Raw genomic sequence first — 25,467 nt, 5'->3', positions numbered from 1 at the left:
AAGAAAATGAGGTAACACTGTTCCTGGATGTTTTTGCAGCCACATTAAAAATGACTTTGGCACTGATGAGTGTGACAGGAGAGAATAACAGAGGAATGAACAGTCATTAGTCCCCAGAGAGAATGGCTGACTGTCAAAGAATACAGGAGTACTCACAATATTGCTATGTAACATATTCAGCTAAGGGCTTTCTCTTCTTGTTCAAAAAGTTCCTAGAATACTACATCAGTTAACCCATTGACACTACTGTTAGGGTCTCCAAGCTTAGCACAGCAGAGTATGGATGGAAACCAGGGACATACCCCTCATTGCTGGTCTACAGTAATGAGGGTTGGACTAGATAACCCTTGAGGTCACTTCAAACACAATGGTGCTGCGACACTACCCAGTGCCTGCTGTATGTGTGGTATGGGCTATTTCCTTCAAGCATCAGAGGTATATTTATTTGAAATCATCCATTTTAGTGATGACTAATGGTTAACCCTTTTCTTTTGAGAACTTTACAAAGTTGGCTCAGCCTTGTCACCACCATTTTACAGATGAGGAGATTTCCATGAGTGACTAAGGGATTTAGGAGGAAAAATCATGGTTCTCAAATCTCTTAGCTGCTTTTGATAACCTCCCCAAGGGATTTGCAAAGGGAATGAATGGCTTCGCTGCATCTAGCACTGATGTCTCTTCACTCCCAGCATAATGTCCTACACACTGGAGAGTGCTGTCACTTGGATGTTTGTTTTATTTATACATTGTTTAGCACTGTGGTTTTGAGCATTCATGTCATTGGACTTACAGTGGGATTCTCAAGAGTCCACAGTAAGTGATTTAGAAGCTGAAGCTGACTTTTCAATGGAAACTTGCACAGCTTTGGTGCTTTTGCACACCCCATCCTTATGCAATCACTGGTCCAATGCTGTCCCTAATGCTTAGACCAGGCAGCTGGCTACATACTCAAGGAATCATTCCCATCAGGAGGTGAAATGGCTTCACCAGTCACCCTGAAACTGCTAGCTCCAGCGTACTCTGTGCACTGAAAGAGAGGCCATGCCCACTAACTCTCTACAGCAGTGAGAGAGCCCCAGTCAACCCAATGTGATGGCTTAGACATACACTCTCCAGGAAAGACTTTCCTAAACTCAGCCCCATCCACACAGCAGAATCACACTAATATTGTTGCATAGGGGACTCCATTGCCAGCAGGTAAGAAAAATCAGAGGAGAAATTTGCCTGCTGAAGAGATGCAGAGTGGGGAAATCCTTCCATAGTTGTAGAGACTGAAGCCTGGATATGCAACAGAATCATAGAAATTAAGGGATAGAAGGGACCTCATCGAGTCCAACCCCCTTGCTTTGGAATGATCCCAGCAAGATACGTCTGTCTAGTCTCCTCTTGAAGACTTCCAAGGCTGGGGACTGCACTACCTCCTTGGGAAGTCTAGTCCAGACTCTGGTCACCCTTACCATAAAGAAGTTCTTCCTTGCATCCAACCTGAAATCATCCTCTAACAGTTTATGGCCAATGCTCCTTGTCCTCCCCTGGGGTGCCCTAGCTGAACAGTGTTTCTCCTGGCTCCCAATATTCACCCCTTACATACTTATAGACATCCACCCAGTCTCCTCTCAGTCTTCTCGTCCCCAGGCTGAACAGTTCCAAATCCCTTAGTCTTTCTTCATAAGGTTTGTCCCCCAGGCCCTTGATTATTCTTCTGGCTTTTCTCTGGACCCTTTCAAGATTCTCCACAACTTTTTTGAAGTGCAGTGCCCAGAACTGGACACAGTCTTCCAGCTGGGCTCTCACCAGTGATGAGTAGAGAATAGGCATCAATTCCTTAGCCCTGCTCGCGACACATCAGCTAATGCATCCCAGTATGCTATTAGCTTTGTTGACTACAGCATCACACTGGTAGCTCATGTTCATCCTATGATCAACTATAACCTTGAGGTGCCTTTAAGCCATTGTGCTGGCCAGGAAAGCTCCTCCTAGCCTGTATTTATGTCACTGGTTACTCCTCCCCAGATGAAGCATTCTGCATTTATCCTTATTGAATTACAATCGGTTCTGTTCCATCCACCTTTTCAGCTTGTCCACGTCTGCTTGGATCTGCATCCTATCCCCTAGTGTGACTGCTTTTCCCCATAACTTAGTATCATCTTCACAGACTTGGCCAGCGTGCTTTCCACATCCTCATCTAAATCATTGATAAAGATGTTGAACAGCACAGGGCCAAGAACTGAACCCTGCAGGGCACCATTGGCGACCTCCCTCCCAGATGATACAGACCCATCCACTAACACTCTCTGGGTTTGACCCTTTAGCTAGTTCCCAACCCACCTGACCACGGACTCTGTTAGTCCACAGTCCCCCAGTGTTTTTATAAAAACAACATGGGAGACCATTTCAAATGTCTTAAAATTTAAAATCCAAGTATATGACATCAACCACATCTCTCTACATCTAAGTGGTTCATTACTTGATCATAGAAGAAGACAAAGATTGTTCATACATGACCTGCCTGCAGTGAAACCTTGTTGACTGTCCCTCAGCATCATGCCTTCTACCAGTCTCTCACAAATGGACTTCTTGATAATTTTTTCCAAAATTTTACCCGGTATTGAGGTCAAACTAACCAGCTTATAGGTTCCTGGATCCTCCCTCTTCCCCTTCTTAAAGACTGACACCACATTGGCCCTTTTCCAGTCTTCCAGGACCTCTCCCTAAACATCACAAGTCTTCAAATACCTTCACCAACAATTCCACAATAACTCCAGCCAATTCCCTCAGCACTCTCAAGTGTAGCCCATCACTGGTTCTGCTGACTTGAAGACATTCAGCCGCTCTAAGTGCTCCCTCCCCAGTTTGACACTGACCATTGGTTGGTAACAATCGCCCCCTCGCACATCCATCCAGTATCCAGCCAGATGCAGGTGACCACTATTTGTATGCAGGAATGCACTGACACAAAGTATTCATTAAAGAGTTCAGCTTCCTGACTGTCTGGTATCAGCTGTCTTGTCCCATTCTGCAAGGGCCCCACATTTCCCTTAGGTCTTCCTTCTGCTCCCCATATACCTAAAGAAGGAGTTCTTATCGTCCTTGATTTCGGTTGCCAACCTGATCTCAGTCGCTGCCCTTGTCTTCCTTATCCTCTCTCTACAAATACAGGACTATACTTGTGTATTCCTCCTTGGTGACTACCTATTGTTTTCACTGTCTATAAGCTTCCTTCTTCTTTCTTTCTTAAGCAGTCCTTGACTCCTCTGGTCAAGCCAAGATGAATTTCCATCCCTTTTACCACCTTTCATGCATACATAAATGGATCTTTCGTGCACTCTGAGGATCACTCCTTTTGAGGAACAACCACCCTTCCTGAACTCCCTTCCCCTCTAGTCCCTTTTCCTGTAGGGTCTCTCCTACTATTTTCCTAAACTCCTGAAGTCAGCCTTCCTGAAGCCAAGCACCTCTGGCCTACTGGCTGACTTCCCTGCCTTATGACAGATAGTGAATTATATCATCTCATGATCACTATCTCCCAGATTACCCTCAATCCTCAGATCTTCCATCAGGTTGTTCCCTTTGGCTAGGACCATATTAAATATAGCCTTTTCCCTGGTCAGCCCATTCACTTCCTGTACTAAATAAAGTTCTTCCACACAGGTCAAACACCTACATGACTGGTCAGATTTGCCCGAGTGCTGATGTCAGGGTAATTGAGGTCACCCATGACAAGCATGTTCCCTGAACGTGCAACCTCCATCAATGCTCTGGAAAATTCCAGCTCCAGCTCCTCCTCCTGGTGCACTGGTCTGTAGTAGATGCCTACCATCAAGTCCCCTTCTTCTTGTCCCCCCGGGTCTCAAGTCACCCTTCTCTCGTACCAATTTGGGTCTCCAAGGAGGCATTCTGCATAAAAAGCTGCACCTCCTCCCTTCTTCCCTACCCAATCCCTTCTGTGCAGCCTGTAGCCCTCCACGCACACAGCCCAGTCATGTGTGGCATCCCACCAGGTCTCCATTATTCCGATGAGCTCATATTCCTTATTTGCTAACAAGAGTGCCAGTTCCTCCTGCTTATTTATCATACTTTGTGTATAGACACTTAAGTCCCCCATTGGTAACCCCAGTTCCCTGCTGCCCAATGTCATTCTAGCCTCTTAAAACTTCCCTGACATCCCTCTCTGCATCCTTCCCTGCTTGGCTATCCCCTGACTTGCATTCCCGGCTGCAAACCCATCCCCCAATTCACCTAGTTTAAAGCCCTCTCCAGCAAGTCAGTCATTCTGGAAGAAAACAGTTTTTTCTCCCTTGGTGTGAAGTGGATGCCATCTCTTCTGAACAAGCCTCTATCCTGGAACAGAAGTTCATGACCATAAAATCCCAAACCCTCACTGTGGCACCATCTCCTGAGCCTCCAGCTGACCTCCTCAATACCACTGTCCCTCCAGGGGTGTTGACCCCTGATTGGGAGGATGGAAAAGAAAACCACTTGCGCTCCCAATCCCTTTAGCCCACCCTCCAAAGCCCAGGGTTGTTCCTGGCTGTGTCCTTCATGCCTGCATGAATAAGCAGCATGAATGAGCAGCATGGGGTAGTGGTCAGAGGGCTGGATGAGTTTTGCAATCCTTTCCATCACATCCCAGATACAGGCCCCCAGAAGGTAGCAGACCTCCCGTGCAAAGGGATCTGGCTGGCAGATATTACCCTCCATCCCCCTCAGGAGAGAGTTGCCGACTACTACAACCCTGTCTCCCACTCTGGACAGGAGCTTGCCTCCTTTGGTTCTCTGGCACAAGTGCCTCCAGTCCTTCTTCCACCAGTGGTGCAAGGGTCTCATAGCTGTTGCACAGCTGAACCAGAAAAGTTTCCCTTGAAGCACGTGGCCTGGATCCTGAAGTGACCATTTTCCACTCAGCTCCATTCAGGTCCTCCCACACCGTCCTGTTGTCCTCATTCTTCTGCTGCAAATCCTTGCTATACAACTTATCTATCTCTTGCTCCTCCGCCCTGATGCTGCACAGCCTGCTCCCCTCCACCTAGAACTCCTCCACCCGGCTCTCTAGAGACTGCACCACAGCACCCCCGCCACAAATGGGGCTATGCCTGTCCCTGCTACCAGGCACGGGGAGCTGCGCTAAGCACCCCCTGCAGCCCAGGACCTGGGCTGAAGCCTCCACCACTGAGAGCTCTGTCTGAGTAGAAGCCACAGAGGAGCCAGAGGTGCAGGATATGGTGGTAGGGGGTGGTCTGTAGTGCAGCTCAAACCCCTGAGTCAGCTGTGGGCACTCACATACCAGCCTTGTAATAGGAAACAGGCAGGAGGAACACTGTTGGTATTGAAAGCATCCAAAGACTTGGATGGGTGTGTGTGGGAGAACTTAATTATTTGCCCACCTGTTTAACTGACTTGGAAGTTCGTGATAAAATTGCCTCTTGTTTAACCACTTATTTGCATCTGATAAGCGGCATAAATTGGGCAAATGACTGTACCTCTGAGGCTGCCTATATGCACCTGCTGTACTAGGTGATTCAATAGGGATCTCCATGGAACATAGCAGGGCAGTGAGGTGAACAGTTGCTTGTTGGTTAAAATCTAAGGGCTAAATCTGAAATGTTTTTATTCTTCAGCTGCAGAGGTAAAAAAAACCTTGAGGAATGAGCATGGAAATGTATGCATCTCATTGGCCCAATATGCACCTTACAGTGACTCCTACAAACCTACCTTCTCCCTACTTAGAAGTGTGTGGTGGTATAAGACTAACTATGGTGCAGTTCAGATGTAACCAGCTTGCACCCAGGGACAGGGGGTGTCATCTCACCTAAGCCCAGGGGTAGAGGTTGATATTAAAGACCAGAATTTGAGACTCCCAGCACTAACTCAATTAACATATCATTTTCCTCTCCAAAGACAGGGAGACCCAGAAACACTAGTTCAAAGGTAAGTGCTGCAGTGTTGCAAAATATTCCTATTGTTTTGGCAGCAGCTGCAGGTAGGCACAGCAGAAACTAAAGGATTATTCAATTCCCAGGGCAATCTTAGCTGCAAGGTGGAGGTTTTCTATTGTGTGGTCAAATCTCCTAGTTAGCTTTGGAAATCTCAACCCAAATGGATAAGCCAGTCTGTAGATTTTCTTTCAGTAAGAATGGAATATCAAAGCATGGCTACATCCCTCCAGGATCCTCCCTGGTGCTTGCTAGACAGGACCTTTGGGACTTAAGTTTATGCTGTGCAGAGTCCCATGTACTACAGCTGTGATTGATCAAGTTCAAGGTGATGCTCCTCTTCATTAAATAACAGCTCTTTGATGTCAGGAGCTTCGAAGAACCTGTGATGAACGCTGGGAAGAATATTCCCCTTGCTCTTATTCCCCCTCCTCCCCACCAATATTTTTTTCCCATGCATGCTGTTTATTAACTAAAGAGTCTGATAATGACTTTATCAATATGCCCACTTTTCTTATCACAGCCCTTCTGATTCTTCCCAGTTAGCCCAGTTCATGTCATAAACAGACCTTGGGGTGACATGGCTCCTCTGCCCTCACATTTCCTGCTTTACCTAAATTTGAAACTCTCTGGCAGGAAGTGGCCCATCTTGCAGTCGCGACGAGCTTTGCTGATCTGTTTCAGCAGGTCCTTCTTGCTGCAGCCGTATCCGTTGAAAACATAGCCTCCAAACAGCAGCTTCCCTCCAGCATACATCTGTTGACAAACAGGCAGGAAGAAGAAAAAGGAAAAAAATTGCTTTGCAATAAAAAATAAAACCAAGCGCAAAAGCTTGGACCAAATGGTTTCCCTTTCCTGTTTTGCATGGGATTCTTAGATGTTTTCATTCAGGGGTTAGGGGCTCTGGTTTTTGCAAATACAGCCTCTGCCTGTAGAGTAGTTAACCCCATCGGCACTGACTGAAATTTAACTCAGTTTTTGTGGCAGGAAGGGGAGTGATATGGAAAAGAAATTTTGCCCATTTGCTAGATGTCAACATTTCTATATAAACCTCCAGACAATCTGTCATACTTTAGTGGTGTGTATCTTAAGAACACAGTGAATAAGATAAACTCATATAGTCCTCCATATAATGGTATTTCAGAGCTGTGTGGCACTTTGGTTGTTTCCCTTTTCAGAAGTTTTGTGGGGTTTTGCTTTGCATAATCTTGCATTCAGTGATTTGGATTTGTGCGGTGAGGGGACTCCAAATCTGAAGCATCACCCCTCCTACTTTTTCTTGAGTAGCTGCAGTAGACATCAGAGATAAGAGGTGGGGAGATATGAGCCATTAGACATTTGCTTGTGAGGCAAGGGAAGCTAGCAATGAGACTGAAAATGAAGAATAACTTTTCTGATTGCCTCACTTTGCTTCTTGGTTCTTGTTAGGAGTGGAAGCAGAAACATGAAAAGCCTGGAAAGGTGCTGCAGGTGCATCTACACAAGATGCTATTTCACTGTAGCTCATTGCTATGGCAACATAGCATTGGCTAACTGTGATGCCATCCCTAGCGCACTGTAACAAAATGACTCATGCACCACCGGGACTACGCAGTACCAACTGCGCAGTCAGGGGCATGTGTAGATGTGTCCTGTTCGTATGATACCAGATATCTCCTGAGTCCAGTCTCCTGAAACCATTAGCTCACTTTTGCAGATGAAGAGGTTCAGAGAACCAATGAGCTGTGCACAATTCAAGGGACTTTTACAACCTCCTTGGAATATTTGTTTCCAAACAGCTGTTTCCATTGGGTTGATTTAGCCTTAAACTTCAGAGAACAGGTATACAAAACTACACTAAGTTTTATCTGGTTTAGGATGAGACTAAAACCCACTGAAATGTACAGTACATTATTTTTGTAACAGCATTTGCACAACATGTCCCTTTTCTGCGCTGGGAAAAAAAATCAAAATGTGAAAATCAAAATGTCTGCATGATGCAGGTATCAAATTTATGCTCAAGTCAGCATAAGCTGCCATATTTACTGTGCAGTACAGGCATGCATGTGTAGATGAACCCCTGTACTGAGTGGTAATTTTGGTTACTGTGCAGTAAATGTGCATTTGTAGATGTGCCCTGTTTAGATGCTGAACACTTAATCAAAAACTTCAAACTGCTGAGAGATTGTGGACAAGGTCTCTGTTCTGTGTAATTCTGCTTATATTCCATGATGAGGTCCTTAGTTAGGAACTATGTGCCTCATGGCGGGGTGGGGAACTGTGGGGTATAAAGTCAAACTGAACCTCTGGGGTTCATTAATCTCTAATCATTTGGTGTCTCTTGGTCTGATTCGGGCCCTCTCTGTAGTTCCTTCAGGCAACTTCAATGATTTGTAAAGGTAAAAAATGGAGTAGAATGACTCTTCAGCAAAGCGGTGGTATACGTAGTAAACCTATCACTCCTTGTGCAGCACACAGCACAGGGAGATGGCGGAGGGCGGGGAGACAGGTTGCTGGAGTGTAGAATACCCTGGTTGCTGTGGGACATCAGGTGTCTGACTAGGCTCAGTACATGCCTTGGCCCTGCATCCTCCACCTTCCCACTACAGCAGGCCTGGTTCTGCAGCTGCTTTCAGGCACGTTTGCAAGGAACAGAAATGTCCATATGACTTACAAAATCTTAACATATCTTCTACATCTCTAGGGTTACAAGGAATGCTTGTTCCCTGCATGGGCCTGTGTAGGAGGATGAGGCTTACATTGGGATGCCATGTATTCGTTTCCCCCCATCAAGTCCTTTTGTCCTCAAAATTGGGAAGGAAGATTTCACAGCAAGACTTACAGAGAGGGACATGACTCAGTGGAAAAAAACGTTTCAGGGAAAATATGAGCTCCACCCCAGCTGTAGACCATTACAGGGAGGAGTCCTACAATAAAGGTGGTAGAAGTGGGTGGAGGAGGAAGAGGCAGAGCAAGGGTCCGTGGGGGACGGCAGGTGGGGACCAGAAATGGATGGAGATTTGCAGGGCAGAGGGTGGATATGAGATCAGAGCAGCTGGGTGGAGATGAGGAGCAGAACGATTAGGTGGGGGAGCCGGGTGGAGTAGGAAGACGTGAGGTTGGAGCAGTAGGGTGGAGGTGGATGTGCAGGGTGGAGGCAGGGAGTGGAGCGAGTTGGTAGAAGGGGGGAGTACAAGGAAGCAGGAGGATATGAGATCATGGAGGTGGGACAAAGAGACTGGAGAGAAATTCGGACAGCACTGGGGCAGACCTCAGAGCTGGGTAGGTGGTCACCACATGCTCACACTTTTTTACTGCATATGCACGAGAAAGAAACAGCTCATTTCACAGCTAAAGATCACCCGTTGCCTCCCAACAGTCTTTCTCTTGTTCCAACATCAGCAAACAAGCAAGCCGGCCTGAGCTCAGAGTCCCGGGAGCTCCCTCTGGTGAGCAGATGAATCTGAGCTGAGAGGATCAGCAGCATATGGCATTGACAGGCAAAGAAAACCCATGGAGGGATGCCAGGATTGCTACCAACACATCCAAGTCCCCTCACAAAAGTGAAACTGGGAAGGATTGGTGCAAAATAAAGGGGGAAAAAAATCTGCCTCCGGTATCTGAGTTCAGTGTCTGGGAAATGAACTGGTGCATCAGAAACAGGCGTCACATATCCCTCTAACTGAAAAGCTTTCAGGTCAAATTCCTGTATTCCTAGACCATTCCTAGCCCTCTATTTACAATATTGGGTAGATGTTTCCACATCCTTTTGCATGAAGCTGCCATGCCCATCACCGGCTATTGCTATAGTCACTAGTATCTATTCTGACTTGTCCTTGCACATTGGCCCTCCATGTAAAAGGGATGAAGGAAAAGAAGGAAAAGCCTGGTTTGGGAGCTGAAGTATCTCTCTGGAGGCAGTTCTACATTGCAGATGGGTCTTTTTGAACTTGAAAGTAATTTGTATCTCCAGTTGCTGTAGTTATTCACCCGCAGGAACAGAAGATTTGCAGGCACTCAGAAAATGAATTCATATTGAATGATTCAGCCTTGGTACTGGAGCAACTCTGTAAAGTTTAGCCTGTCTCAGGTAGCCTAGGTACCTAGTAACTGCTACAGATGGGCCTCAGGTAACCTAACAAACTGCTACAGATGGGCTACTAGGTGGAGCAAGCCAACCAGAATATTAGCTTAACCTAGGATTTACATTGGATATGAATCATGCTCTGCACAGAGTATGAGGACTTGTTATTAATCTCTGGAGCTTTGAAAGGGATAAGACCATACTGGAGTCTTATTCTTCTCCACTTTGTAATTAGGTGTTATAGGAACATTATGGATATTAAAGCTCAGGTTCACAGGCAAAGGAGCCAATAACAGGCCCCTTTTGGTATAAGGCCTGTAGCAACAAAGCTCATTTTCACCGGAAGCCAGGTTAAGCCTACAGCTCTTTCCAGATCATCTTGTCTGGTCGGCATTCATTTAATAACGATGCTGTGAAGTCATCCCAGGAACAGTGTGGTACCTACAACCATAGGATACCAGGACTCCTGGATTCCACTTCAGCCACTGACTTTTTGAGTGAGGCTGAGCAGAGGGAGGTTAATAGGAAAAGAAATGTATAAGCAGGCATCCCTAATTGATATTATATACTGTGGGCCAGTTCCTTTAACATATGTAAATCAATGGAGTGACTTCAGTTTACACCAGCTGAGAATCTGATTCTATTTATTCAGAAACCCTTTCCAGGGTGATACTTAATTTTCTAGCTGCAGGGGAGTAAACACCTCAGTAAAATGACTGGCTATGAGACTTTCAGTGGCCTCCTTCAGTTGTGTCGACACAGGTTATTTGGGGCATGTTTACACTGTAAAAGGACAGCAGTGAGCCATGCCAAGCTCTCTTGGGGGTACTTATTGGCACACATCAGTGGGCATATGAAGGCTACTGAATTATAAATGTTTCAGAGGGTAGAGTATGCGCATAGCAGGCATGAGTGTACTTCACTGCAGAGCTCCCTAGCATTGTCCTTTGTTGGTATAGATAATATGCCTGAACTGTGCTATTTGCAAAGGTTTTGGCTATTCCTGCAATTCGCATTACTTGCTCAGGAATTCTTTGGTGTAAATATTCTTTGGATATCATTGTGTGATAGTCAGTACAGTAACTGGTAGGGCTGTGCGAGGCTTTGGACAGAGCTCTGGATCCAGAGAAGCTTCGGATGCTTCGGGGTGCGAAGCAGCACATCCGGGTCGAAGCGCTGCCTCGTTCGGCTTCCTGAAGTGGTTCAGGGCCACCTCGGAGATCCAGCCATGGGGTATAATGGGGAAACAATAAAATATCTATAATTTGGGGGGGGGTTGTCTGATTTGGATGAAACTTGCAGGAGTGGTAGACTCTGCAGAGAGGATGAATCCTGCCAAGTTTCAAGAAGATCAGTGCAGGGGCTTGGGGGCACGGGCACCCCAAATTCTTGAAAGCAAAACTCATGTCACATCTAGGCATTACAACATAGTGGGGTGAAAACTGCAGGGCTGGTAGCTCTTATTGAGACCACAAAGCCTGCCATGTTTCAAGGAGATCAGGGCAGGGGTTTAGAGGGAACTGCCCCTCAAGCTGTGGATAAGCAACGCAGGTGCCATGGGTGCTGTGGGACTGACTGTCTGTCCTGGGGCGGTGGGGAGACACTGCTGCAGGCCTGGCAGCTGAGCTGCTGTGTTCCCAGTTACCAACCAATCAATCATGATTCACTCAGGGACCAGCTCAATACACAGGACCTAGCTGCTACATAACGACTTAACAAGCATCAAGTAGCACCTACAAAACCAGGCTAAGGAGAGGAAAGACTCAATACAGACAATCAACTGCCCCAAGACCGACACAGTCTTGGCACCAGTTTTGTCCGTCAGCAGCTAGAGGTGCAGGGCCCCAGAGCCCCCCTGAGCCGATCTCCTCCACAGCTGGCAGGTGTCACAGCAGGGGCCACCATCCCTGCAGCTGTCACCCCGCTGCGCCTTAGCACGCCCAGTGTCACCCATGGCACCAGTGTTGCTTGTCAGCAGCTTGGGGGGCAGTTCCCCTCAAACCCCTGCACCAATCTCCTTGAAACTTGGCAGGGTTTGTGGCCTCAGTAAGAGCCACCACCCCTGCAGTTTTGATGCCCCAGTGTTGTAACACACAGCCGTGACATGAGTTTGGCTTTCAGGAATTTGAGGTATAGTTCCCCTCAACCCCTGCACTGATCTTCTTGAAACTTGGACGATTTCATGCTCTCAGCAAACACTACTATCCCTGCAAGTGTTATCCAAACTGGACAAAAAACAACAAAGTTATAGCTTTTTCATTGATTCCCCATTATACCCCATGGCCGGATCTCCGAGGTGGCTCCGAAGCTTCAGCCGGATCAAAGCGGAAACTCGGTCAGGAGCTCCCGAGCGCATCGCTGACATCTGAAGCGGCCGGATCTAAAGCCAGATCAGATCGCTGCCAACTCGCACAGGCCTAATAACTGGTGACCTCAGTTTTATGAACCTGTGTCTACCCCTGCCAGCCGCCTGGGTGCTCCAGCTGTGAACATTCATGCAAAGAAATACACTTGGGGGTACATGGTAACCACCTCAGTCTTGTACTTGGGGGCTCACCAGAGTACTTTCCATTGCATACCTGTTCTTGCAAACAGCAAAAGAAATTACTGACAAGAAGGCATGTGAGGAAAAGTCTACCAACGCTGGGGCAGGCAAACTGAATTAAAAGTCCCCAAATCAGTCACAAAATGCTGAGTATTCTTGCAGATCTTTGCAGAGAGACACAGATGATTGTGAAGGGCTAGTCTGGGAATTTCTCAACTGAGGCAAACCAGTGAACTCAGAGCTAATGAATGGGATCAAGCACCTACCACTAAGGAGCGAGAAGGTGATGTCAGGAAATACCGGACACTGAGAACTGGCCATGTTTCTGCTTTAATAATACATCAGAGAGGAAGAGAAACTGGAAACTTCACAAGAGACAACTGGGTGGTTCTGTCACATTAGCACATGTTAGCTCACGTGCCTGTAAACAGCTGAGGACAAAGGGCTTAGAAAGGTAATGCTGCATTTCCAGCCAGTCTGTCTGACTGCCCTGGTAGATATGGAAGTCAGGGAAGGTCACTTAGATTGGAAGAAGTTGAAGTGCCAGCTTGGTTTGCTCAAACATGCCCAAGTAACATTCTCCTCCTCCATGAGGCTTCTGCCTTTTCTTTCTAGTCCAGGTCTCTGCATTAGCTCAGCTCAGCTATTCAGCACAGCACATGATACCCAACAAGGCAGCTGCTATCAAGAGGCATTTACACATTTTCGAGCTGTGAGATCTGTCCAGGAAGAAATCCCGACATGCTGCCCAGCCTGGCAGACCAACTGACCTCTCCTAGACATGCCTTTGCTGCCACTGCCCACGCAGTGCTTTCTAAAACCTCTGACAAGATTTGGCATGTTTCACAGGGGCAGACATGTATACAGCTGGCAGCAAAGTTAAAAAATTCTGGGGCACGGAAAGGGTGTATCAGAGCTAGACTTAGGGATATGACTAGACATGGTGGTATGCACCATATAGATGGAAAAATGAATAGGTATAGCAGTTTCGCAACCTACTGTGCTTCCTGTGCCATTGTACAATTGTTAATCAGTGGTACTTCTTCAGCATCTGTCATTCATGGATGTCAGACAACTCCTTAGACAACACTGAACTAGTATTCTCCCATTTTATAGATGGAGCAACCATGGTCCAGAAGTTAAGTGGCTTGTCCAAGGGCATTCTGTGAGTTAGCACAGCTGGAATAAAAACCCAGATCACTTGACTACCAGCCCTGTGTTCCAGCCATTAAATGTACTCCTTCCTTGGCCAGATCTGCTATTTTCAACGTTTCAGCCAGCCCTAACATTTCAGCCAGCCCCTTTCAGCCAGCCCTAACTTTCTTTTCACAAGATCCCTTCCTTGTGTTTTAATTTGACTTATGTCAGCCAATGATCAAAACGTTATTTGAAAAATCTGTCATTAGACTTTCAGCCCTTCCTTTAGCTCCTTTCTCTGGAGAAGTTTTGGCAATAACAACTTGGTTACAGGAACCCAAGTCCTTTTAGTGAAACCGTGTCATGAACTTCAAATGCTTTGGCAATTACCTCTGTTCTGACCTTGTTGTCGCATTTGCCTGTACATCAAGGCTGTATGTTAACAATAAGATTAACTGTGTTGAGGAAGGCATCCAATGGCTTCTTGTTGCTAAAGTGAATGAAGAATAGCCTTAGAACTGTTCTGATTCCTTGGACTGTCAGTCCAGGGGGACAAAATCATTACACTTCTGTAGTCAAAGATTTAAAGGGCTGTAAAGAAGCTGTATTAGAACACAGCAAGGCATTCATTAAAGGCTTTTCCGCTTCTATGGGTGTTATCTAACTTGGCACCTCTTTCAATGGACCAATATAAAAAATCTCAATAGAAGAGCCAGAACTCCCAAGAAGTTAACTATGCTTCATTATAAATGACCCTGCCCAAAGCAGTGACTACTCCTAGTCATTCAGTATCATAGTATTTATTCTGCATAAAACAGGACATTGGAAAATGGATATTTTTTCCTAATTTGTCAGTGGCTTGAAGTGTGATGTGGACTTTAATTCCCTCTATCTTCATTTCCCTGTTTGCAAAATGGAGATAGTGCTTATTTCATGGGCTAGCTCATGCAACAAAATTCATTGTAAACTGTGTAATCTATGGAAAATGCCATGTGCCAGCAGAGACTGGGCGTATGCAAGTTTTTGGCTGGACATTAGAAGGGGTTGATGCAATTATTTACACTCATCAGCTGATTAGGAATAACCCACATACTGATGGACTGGCACATTTATAGACTAGAACAGCTGAAGAATCAGTGTTAATAGAAATGAGTTTAGAATATAAATATTGAAGGCAAAAGCCTGAAGTCTTTATCAGTGAAAATTCTTACTCAAGTGAACATGAGATTTTTCCCATAAGGCTTTTTTTGGGAATATTTTATGAGCACTAACTTATTTTGTGATGTGGCATTTATTTTTCCTAAGTGGGTCCCCTGTTGGATGTTTCAAGGCTAACTGTCCAATCAGAAGTGAGTTCCTTACGGGGATACTTATGCAGTTAATTATTAGGCTAGATCAAGGACATCAAAAGCAAAACATAGTTCATTATCTTGCAATGCTGAAAACAATAGATGTACTGGTATTGATTTCTGTGGGACAGTCAGGCCCAGAGGGAGCATTTCACAATCAGATACCTTGCTCTGTTGGGACAAACTCACCTGAGATCATTAAAGACTTCTTGGAACTTTTCACAATAATCAGTGTAGGCCAAACCCCACTTACATAATTGCATTCTGCCAACTTAACCTGCTGTTGTAGGTACATGCAGATATGTTAGTCTTTAGTTAGTTCCTGTCCTAAAATATATAGTCACATTTCTATAAAGGATGAAAGGCCCTGAGATGGCTCCATATCAAGGATGGGTAAAGAGAGACCTAATATAGAGCAGATGTTGCTTTAAATCTGTGCTCAGAGAGCCTTTTGGACAAAAGCTCCTATGTGAAGGGATGCAGTATGGGTAAAAGCAAAACCCAAAAGACTTCATGAGTCAACATCAATATGACTGGTGACTGAACAAGATGGTTCTGTTGTTCGTCAGATTAGTCAATTGTCTATTCCACGCTCAGCTCCTGATTTGGAAAAATATGTGGACAGAGAAAAATATTCATATGGACACTGGAAGAACCACTTACATGGCTTTGACTTCCTGATAGACATTGCATTCAACCCCCTTGAATCTTTGGAAAAGTTAAAATCCAAACACAGTGGTTTGGGCTGGCTTTGCAAGACCGCAGTGAGCCTTGAGACACTGGATCTGATTCAAGTAGATGCTAAGGAAGTTTGAGTTCACATCTGTATCCAAACATTGTGGAGCCCATCTCTCCTCCTTGTAAAGAAACTGTCATCCAACATTAAAACAGCATCTTTTCCAAGATTAACATAATTTGGAGTCAAGAAACATCTGTTTCATAAACATCTGTCATTCCTGCTCTTCAGGCTGATGCTGATAATCTGTCTTATTTATTCTGAAGTTGCCGGCTGGGTAGCATTTTATATCTTCATGATGTATTATATATATGAATGACTGCATTACACTTACCAGCACCATCCCTGGCTTGACAGCGTGCTTCTGCACAAGTAGCGGTGGCTGTTGTCTTGTGGAGCTGTCCATGTCATACCGCAACAGGCGGTAAGAGTCATGTTTGCACTGGAAGGGGACAAACATAGTCATTCCTTCCAGGAATCTCTGGGATCTCCCCTGAGGTTTCAGTGTTGGTTCAACTAAAATGCCTGGGTTAGGTATACAGCAAGCGCATCTACACAAGACACTTTACTGCACAGTAAACAGTGAACAAATTACTGCATAGTAAGCATCACTGTTTACATTTGTAGACCTTTACAGCACAGTAATTTGCTCTATTCAACAGTTAGTTTTCTACCTGAAAATGCAAGTATTAAATTAACTGCCATGTAATTACTGTGCAGTAAGGCACGTGTAGACAGCTGACTAGGAGTACATGCAGCGTGGGGTAGTGGGGGGCAGTGGGGATTACCCCCGCCCGACAGCACCTGCTGAGATGGGGCTTTTTTTCCCCAAGTGCTGGGAGCTGGGACAGGCAGGGCAGCCACTGGTGGGCTGGGAGAGGCGCAGGGGATGGGATGGGATGGGCCTGGCTTGGCTGATTCAGAGATTTGGCTGCTCCAAATCAGATTTGGCCGAATTGAATTCAAATCACCGAATTGAATCACTGTCCCCCAAATCGGCCAAATCCGAAGTGAATACTAGCCACTTTACACAGGCCTACCCAGCATCTCCTTTCAGGCCATGGCAAGTCCTATCAGGCGCCCATATTTCTCTGGCTAGCTTTCACCCACCAGAGAGACTATGAACACTTAAACTGCAGCAGACAAAAAAAATGCATATTGGGTTGTGTCCTTTTTTATGCCTGTATGAGCCATAAAGGAAGCCTGAAAATAATTATAAGATGTTTTCTCCCTTCTCATTTTAGGTTTTTAGTAGGCCACCCAGGAAATCTCAGTGATGATTGGAAAACCAGTAAAGTTATGATATCATGAGAAGGAAAGTAAAAGGCATAGACTTTAGCTGGCTGGCTATCACTCTACTATCTGAGCAATTGAGATGGGCTGGGATTATCTGTTTATATCTGGATTTGGTAAACACCACCTTAATGCCAATGGATGATAAACATTTTGCAGAGGGGAAGGACTGTTAGGTGGTTCAATACCCCCTTCTATAATGTATAAGATCTTATTGAATAGTATACAACTCTGAAATTGTTAAAGAGGTCCTCTAGCAAAATGAGCAAAGAAACAAACAAGCAGGAATATCTCCTTCAGAACACACTTTCAGACCTTCTTGTACATCATAAAGAACCAGAAGTGGGAAGGAAAATCCCTCTTTGAAAACATGTTTGTTCTTGAAAGTTTCCTATTTGGTTTGTTTGCTTAAGCTTTCCCTTTATAGAAACAGCTTTTCCCCTCCCCACCCCCACTGCCTAACAGACATATCTATCAGGAAAAATGGTCCAAAGGATTTAAACCTGGACCGAAGTAAAGGAAAGAATATGATTGCACCAGTGTAATGTTGAAGGTCAAAGCACATTGTAGTCTTCGTATAGAGATCATAGGGGATGATGGATGTATATATAGTAAATATACATTGTAATCCATTATCTAATGTAGCTTTCATCTACACTACTATGATTTAATGCTGTTTAAATGAGCTGTTGTGATGTCTTTTTTGCAGACGATAAGGTTGAAATCTAACAGTTGTAGTGTTTTCTATTGCTTCCTATCACCTTCCATATACAATTGTTAACAGCAAAGTCCTTAGTGGACTTCATGGAGTTTCTAACACTTCTCCTTTCCGTGGGATAAAAATCAGTGTAGGGCTTTTGTTTTAATGTTTGAAAAGATTTTATTGATTTCCATTTTCATTTCTGTTTGGTAGGAGTAGGAGTTTTATGAGAAAACTGTATAATGACTTGGCTGCTTTAGGGCCTGATACAAAATCACATTAGGCTGGGCTCTGCAAGCACTAAAGCAAAAGAAATTTCATTTAAGCAGCCTTAGCGATAGCTGAAATACCCTTTGATTATATTACTTTTCCCTCCTCACTGGATGTCCAGTCTTATCTATTTGCCAAATAAGCAAATACAAGGAATCTCAGGCTTGACACAAAGATGCATACAGGACTGTAACGCTTCACATCAATAGTTTTGGAATTCAAGCCAACATTTACTGCTGTCGTTTCAAAATCTTTGGAAATACAGTTTGCAGTAAGATACCTCTGAACTCTCACATTGAAATGCCATTTCCTAGTCTCCTGTCTGCATTGCATATGATGGAGTGAACCTCACTCGATTCTATCATTAAGTCAGCCTGCAGTGATTTCAGTGACTTTTGCTTTCAAAAAGCCTAATCCAGGAATGTATGCGATTCTCTCTTTTGCCTATAAAGCAGATATTTTTAACATGACTGCACAATAGAGATATTGCAGCATCCCTTGTCCAATTGAATTGGAGTGGAGACAGTTTCTGAGCTGCTCTCCTTAAGGGCAATTTCCTTATAGACACAGAATTGCATTTGCAACTGGGTTTGAGGCAGTTGTAGTGCCCCATAGTGATCAGTTAGATAAAGGCACCCTTAGTTCTTTCTAATAGAGCAGCAGCACACCCTGGCGGTTAGTCTGTGCAGTGTGTAGCTCTTGTACTTGTGTTTTCCTAGGAGCAGTTGGAATGGAAATGCTTGTGGCTTATACATTTCTTCTACCATATTTGCGCATGTTGTCATATCAATGATGGGTGAACAAATATAGGCAAAAAGCCTCACCATCATTATCTCAAGGGAAAATGTCAAGCAGTTTAGGGTACAAATGTAATTTAACAGTTAATAATGCAGGAAATTGAACTTTACCTTTGCCCCTAGAACTGTCGTCTTCCCACCCTAGGACACGATTTGGGTACAGTGGTTGGTTGTGGGGAGAATGACAGTGCTTGAATGACTGACATCTATGCTGTCCATGATCCATGGAAAGTGCTTCCATCTCCAGCACTGACAGTCCAGCATTTTTCCCTGGAACTATACCTGCTTTACCTTTCGGTCAGTGGGGATCACTGATGCACTGATTTCCTGTTCTTTATTCCTGACCCTAACTTACCTGAATGCATGGAGATGGGCGCCCATGCTGTTTTTCTATGTACAGGTTCTGTAAGGTCTCCTCCAAGATGGGAGAACAGGCAGGACTTTGGGATGAGAAGACAAAGATCACCAGGATCTGATCAGACTTTCTGGGGGCTGAGATAAACTTGTCAAACTCCACGTCTGTAACAAACGGGATTTTCACGATACACTTGCAGCCTGGTCTTGTGTCTTCTTTGGTCAGCAGCTTCCGAAGCACAACAGGGCAGTCAGCCATAGAGGAAGCCTGTGCACTGGGAGATTGCTTATCTCCAGCTGCAACAATTTCAACCCTGCAAAGTGGATGATATTAATTTTAGTTAAATAAGAGACTATAAAATGACACAGTGGGCATGTCTACATGTGCACCCCACTGTGCAGTTGGTACTGCGTAGTCATTTAGTATTTGCCAAAGTAGTAGCTTACTGTGCAGCAGCAAGCACTAAATGAGTGGGCAGTACCTACTGGGACTGTGCAGTCCCAGTGGCACACAAGTCGTTTCTGAGCCTACTGCACAGTAGCAACAAGCTATTGTGCAGTAGCTCGTTGATACTGTGCAGTACTAGCAGCATCTTGGTTAGTGCCTGCCGATGCTACGTCACCGTAATGATGAGTTACTTCACCATAGTTCATCGCTATGACAACACAGCATCTCTTTTAGATGCACCCAATGTGGAGTAGATATTTATGCAATTGAGTGAAAAGCTAGGTACTAGTTACATGCAGGACACAGTTCTCATGTTTTAAAACAGGCTATAATATGTTTGAAACATTGCAAAGAAAACTGTAGTTGAGAAAAAGTGAGTCACATGGAAATCTGACCATTTAAAAAGTCAAGATTAGACTCATGGGTATTAATCTGCACTCAAGACAGACATGGGCTTTAAAAGCTTTGATCTCAAGATCAGAAACTTTGCAAAAGAAGTTCCTGGTTCCCCATTTTGCATTTTGATACTGCCTCTACTTAAAGGCACCATACTGCTCCAGATCAAAGGGAGTTTGACCATTGGAGGGGTCAGAAGATGCACCATGCTTTTCCCATTGCAAGTCGTGATCCTTCAGGAATGTGGTGCAAAGAAGCCCTGGAATATAAGTGTAATATCATTCTGAGTCAGTTCACTATGGAAATGATCCTTCGTCCCTTCACTGAGGAGTAAATGCACAAAGTAGCTGGGAACAATAGTGTAAGCTTAAACAAGAAAAGAGGAGTATGTTGAAAAGAAAGTAAGGTGGAGTCTCAATGTGCTCTTTACTTAACCTTAAGAATTAGATACTCAGTGGCATGTCTACACAAGATGTTTACTGAGGAGCTGACTAATTAGCTCCACAGTAAATGTCTCAACATCTGCATGTGAGGCCCTATTTGGGGCACGGGAAATGAATAAATTCCACAGCAGGGTAATACCTGTAAATACAAGTGCTATTCTGCTATAGAGTTTTTTCTTGTGCAACAGTGCACATGTAGTGCAGTGCCAGCCAGCCCTGTGCTGAAGCACCTCCGTGCCCCAGCCAGACCCACTGCAGCACACTGAGCCCAGTCAGAAAAGCCCCAGCCTGGCAGGCTGACCCGCTGGGCCCTCTGCCAGCCAGAGCTGCTCTTATTGGGCTCAATACGCTGCTGTCAGTGTGCACGTGTAAATGGTGCACCTGGGAGCTTCCTGGGAGTGATAAACCCCAGAGCAATAAGCTCTGGGGTTTATTGCTGCACATTAATTGCACATGTAGATGTGCCAGTCAACAGACTTCTGAAACAGAGAGGCACTACACCAAAAAACACCAGGTGAGGATTTGACCCAAAGAATTCAATAAAATTCTGCCAACTGCTTAATTGATAAAAACAACTTGTAACCCCACAAATCACCAGGCCACTGTGTCCTAACCCCCAAGCAGGGAAAGGGAGTGCATTTCCAAGCAAACCTTGGTGTAGGCTTTGGTCGTGTCATGATAGCCAGGTGAGATCTGCCTTTATCAGCTACTCTGCTAAAAAGCCTGGAAGATGATGTCTTTTGTTCAGCTTGTCTGCTTGAGGGTTTTTGAGGCCTTTTTGTATCTGAAGCCACTGAAGCATCCTTTTCTTTCACTCCTTGAGTCCAGGTCTGAGGCGACACTGCCTTTGTTTTAAACTTCATTTGCTTTGCTCTTCCTAGGACTGGATAGTCTATAGAATATAAACCTGCCAAGCAAAACCCAAAGCCAACACTTCAAGATTGACTTCTGAGAAATTTTCCTTAGCTTCAGTTGTAGGGAGAAGAACGTATTTTCAGTTTGCATGGCTCCAACTTCTATCTCTATCAATGGTCATGGAAATGCATGCAATCACAGTGCTTGTTTGGCCATTCACCTTCAGAGTCTAAGCCAGTGATTCTCAACCAGGGTTGCCATGACAATTTGGGGTGCCTTGAGATCTAAGGGATTCACACAATGTCAGTACTTTTAGGTTTACAAATGTGATTCACAAGATAGAGAGACTACAACTATGGATTTCTGTTTGAAATTTTTGGGTTTGAGTTATTTGTAGCAGAAAAAATGCTGTATTATTTTCTGTAGACAAAAAAGACTGGAAGCTAAGAGCTGGCATTTTCCAAGGGGTGCCTTGAATATATCTAGGGGTCCCTTGAATCTAAAAAACTTGAGAGCCACTAGTTTAAGCAGTCATGGAAGCACAATGATTATTCCTGTTTTTGAGAATCTGTGTATGAGTGGCTTAAACTGGCAGCACATACTAGATGCTCTAAGCTTTTCAAAAATAAGTACACATTGCTCATTCACCCTTGACTTGCATGATTTTATGAGGTGAAAGTGAGGTTTGTTCACCAGACAAGCCTTTTCAGAAGGGAAGGGAAACATTTTAATTAGATCTCCAAAGATGAATGGGTCATGGAGGAACTTGTTGGTTCACATAGCTCCTCATACTCCTACTTAAACATGTCCAATACTATTATTCAAGATGGTAAAACATGCAAAAAAAGAACTTCATGCAGAACTGGGGTTGGGTGTGCAGAGGGTGAAAAGCCAGGACATGTGTAACAAATGTTAGTCAGAGAGGATGTGTCTGTCTTCCTAGTTTCTGCTCTTGCTCAACTATCTTCACCTTACCCTCAACACCCACTTTGTTCTTTCCTTTTTATTCTGCCTTTTCCAGAAAGCTGTTCAGGAAAGATCTTTCCCAACTTCTCCACTGTTGTGGTCTTATTACCTCCCCCTTGCTTTAATAGGTGTCTGAGTCAACCTACAAAGTTTTTGGGGCAAGAATCTGAACTTATTATACCTATGTGGAGCACAGAGCAGTTTGTTGGAACTCAACAGAAAAGAGCCTACCTGAAGCCATCAAAATGGCATTTATAAATTGTTTCACTGTCCTCTGGAATCGCTTCTTAATGTCTACCAAGGCTCTCTTTAATTGCTGTTCGCTCTCTTCAATATTGCTGGTTTTTGAAAATCCCTTTAAAGAGTAAAAGGAGAAATTCAACATTTTTTGTTAGACCAGTACCTTACTTCCAATACTTCAAACTCCTAATAACACCAGGACTGACAGGTTGCTAGTGCAGTAGGTGGGCACCATGCTTGTTGTGATTCAGTCTATAACAGTCAATGACTTGAATCAGTCATGGTTCAAGGTTATGTATCCAAGTCTTACATTAGGAACATCGCTTTTGCCCATTTAGTTGGGAAACTGTTCCAAACCAGGGATGACAAGATGGCCCTCCTCGCACTTATCTTCTCTTCCAAACCCTTCCTTTTCTAATAATACACTCATTATTTTGTAGTGAGTGTATGACATTAAAATAAATTAGCTAGTTAAATTGTTTTCTTCTTGTGCCTCTTTCTTTTCCCATTACATGAGATTTTTCGAATTTTCCTGAATTAACTAGGGTTTAACAAACTTCCCCTTTTTACATCTTATTGGAAAGAGACAACCGAAGCATGTTTGTTCCAATATTTTACAGTGTGGACATAGGAAGGCTGCAGCCTATTGAATGCAAATATCTCTTGGTAATAATAAGAAAGTGTGTGTGTGTGTGTGTGTGTGTGTGTGTGTGTGTGTATCAGTCAGTTCAATGTGAAGTGACACCACCTTGAAGGTTAACCAGACTGTCCAGCCTCTATATTAACAGGAGAGATCCACAACGGGTGTAAACTAAATTCTAACCATCAGAAGTTGGAAGACCCTTCCAGCTGGAGAAAAGCCTCCAAAGCCTTTTGAAAAATGGAGCTTACTCAGTTTGGGATAGGTTGCAGAATGGGATGCTATTACGTTACTGCATGTGATATCAGGGGCTCAATGGCTCCAGAAGTCCTTTTGAGTCTTGTGTCCTTTATTTCTCTGAAGTCATTAGAGATACACTATTATGCATGAGATGAGGGTCTGGCTTGTTCTCAGATACAGGAAAATGAAGCTTGCCTTGCACACCTAATCAGAGGGTTGAAGTGGACACTATCAAAGGAAATGGAACTAAACCTTCTTGCTAAACAGGTGCCAGCATTTTCCCACCTTTTAATTCCAGTGCTAACCATGTGCTTTCCTAGCAAATAAATGTTCTCCCCAAGACCTCCCTTTTCAGCATTGAGAACCCCAAAGTGAAACTGCTTATAAACCACAGCATCACCAGACAGGACTTGTAACAAGTAAATGGTATGTCAAACATTTTTTTTCCAGCCTCTGCTACCTAAGATGTTAGCGGCAAGGAGAAAAATATATGCGTCTGCCACGACCCTTGAATTTTAAGATGGCAGTTGTCTTTCTTGCATGATGAATAAGCCCTTTTATTTTATCTGTTTTTAAGAAGTGAAGCAGTAAAACCAAAATGCCACTAGAGACGTCAACGAATTCTAAATGTAAAGGCTTCCCCAATTAACATCAGATGGTTAAGAAATATGTCATTCACCCAACCTTGTGCAGGCAGCCTTTGGGCTAATAAAGCATCTTAATTGAAAGGTTGTCTGTCTACAAAAGTGCATCCACAATATAAATATTTAGGAAAGAACCTGGGAATGAGCTCTTACAAGACAGGGCTGCCTTCAAGACAAGTTTCAATGTAACTCCAAGGGGTTACTCTTCAAAGGTCAATGGGAGCCTTGGGAAGCAATTTAAAAAGGTCCAGTGTCACATATATTTTTAAAATAGGGGGATACTTTGTTTATCTACTTCCTCTAAAAATGGTGTTTGCTTTTGCTGATAAGCAAAAAAACCCTGGATAAAAGGATCTGCAAGCACAGGGGAGTAAAATGCCATTAACTCAGAATGAAATTCCCTTCAGTATACAGAGCTTGTATAAGACTTATTCCTGCTGATTGCATGAATTTATCCCATTTACTATAAATATATCCTGTAATCCTCACTCATAGCCTTTACACAGGATATCACTCATGCAAGAGACTTGTGTTGGAGGTGGGGCAGTAAATTTTGCTAGCACTGAATATGAGAAGGTGGGTAAAACATGTGCCATGACTTACGTACACTTCTCTGATCTGGAAACTAGTCTGGGGATTGGAAGAAAACAGCCCGTTTCAATGAAAATGCTAGGAGTGCTACCTGCCATCCAGTGGAAAATACTGTAAATTCTTATAGAGGAATTGTTTTGGCATAGGTTGAATTGGCTGTTGCACCCAATAACCTCAGCAAGACCTATCTTCCATTCAGGAACTAGTAAAGTGATCACTGTGTTCCTTTATGTAGCCATGTAGGTGGAACAATAGGATCCTTCGGAGACAAGAGTTTTCGAGTTTTCTAGGAACTGAAACTGAAACCCAAGGGGTTTTCCTAGGGACAGATGCAGCAAATGCACTGGTTGAGGCATTTACTGGAGGAGTTATGTTTGTCTGGGAGTCTGAGAGAGAAAAATGGGAAAAGATCAGCAAAAGAAAAGAAAGCAGCAAGAAAGCGCCTGAAGTATGCACAGAGGCTTTTCCGGCCTGCAGAGAGGGCGTGTCTTTGAGAGACAGATTGCCTTTGGGCTGGGTGCTGGCTAAAAGAAGCTTATAGCTATGAACAAAGGACTTCTCATTTATTAGTCCTCCTTGTCTATGGAAAAGGACTTGGCAAATCTTTTGTAAATACAGGACTGAATGAAAGACACCCAACTACAAAATTAATTTCCTCTTGGAAACAAACCACAAGGCCCCAAATTTTAGCTAATCAGTTAGCAGATAAATAAGGGTTAGTATTATTGTATTACCCACAGTGCACTAGCCACTTTCCATGCCAGTCATGATAGGAAGGCTCCCAGTCTAAGATCTACAAATATATGACATCATGGGTGTGTCTACAT

At 44.1% G+C, this 25,467-nt stretch overlaps 1 protein-coding gene across 1 annotated transcript in view; it reads right to left on the bottom strand.

The window, feature by feature from the left end:
* Positions 1–25,467, bottom strand: part of FAM149C (family with sequence similarity 149 member C) — a 55,034-nt gene that overhangs the window by 12,820 nt on the left and 16,747 nt on the right. The window contains exons 9-13 of the mRNA XM_090021148.1: positions 22,517–22,640; positions 21,116–21,371; positions 19,179–19,491; positions 16,098–16,205; positions 6,547–6,689 (exon numbers count right to left, since the gene is read on the bottom strand). Of these exons, the coding sequence (XP_089877274.1) occupies positions 6,547–6,689; positions 16,098–16,205; positions 19,179–19,491; positions 21,116–21,371; positions 22,517–22,640 (944 nt within the window). The remainder of the gene's footprint in view (positions 1–6,546; positions 6,690–16,097; positions 16,206–19,178; positions 19,492–21,115; positions 21,372–22,516; positions 22,641–25,467) is intronic.

This window comes from Crocodylus siamensis, chromosome 11 (genome assembly GCF_052110815.1).
Source record: "Crocodylus siamensis isolate JL-2025a chromosome 11, ASM5211081v1, whole genome shotgun sequence".
Classification (NCBI taxonomy): Eukaryota; Metazoa; Chordata; order Crocodylia; family Crocodylidae; genus Crocodylus; species Crocodylus siamensis.
The sequence above is the reverse complement of the archived record's forward strand: the minus strand, read 5'-3'. Positions and strand labels throughout refer to the sequence as shown.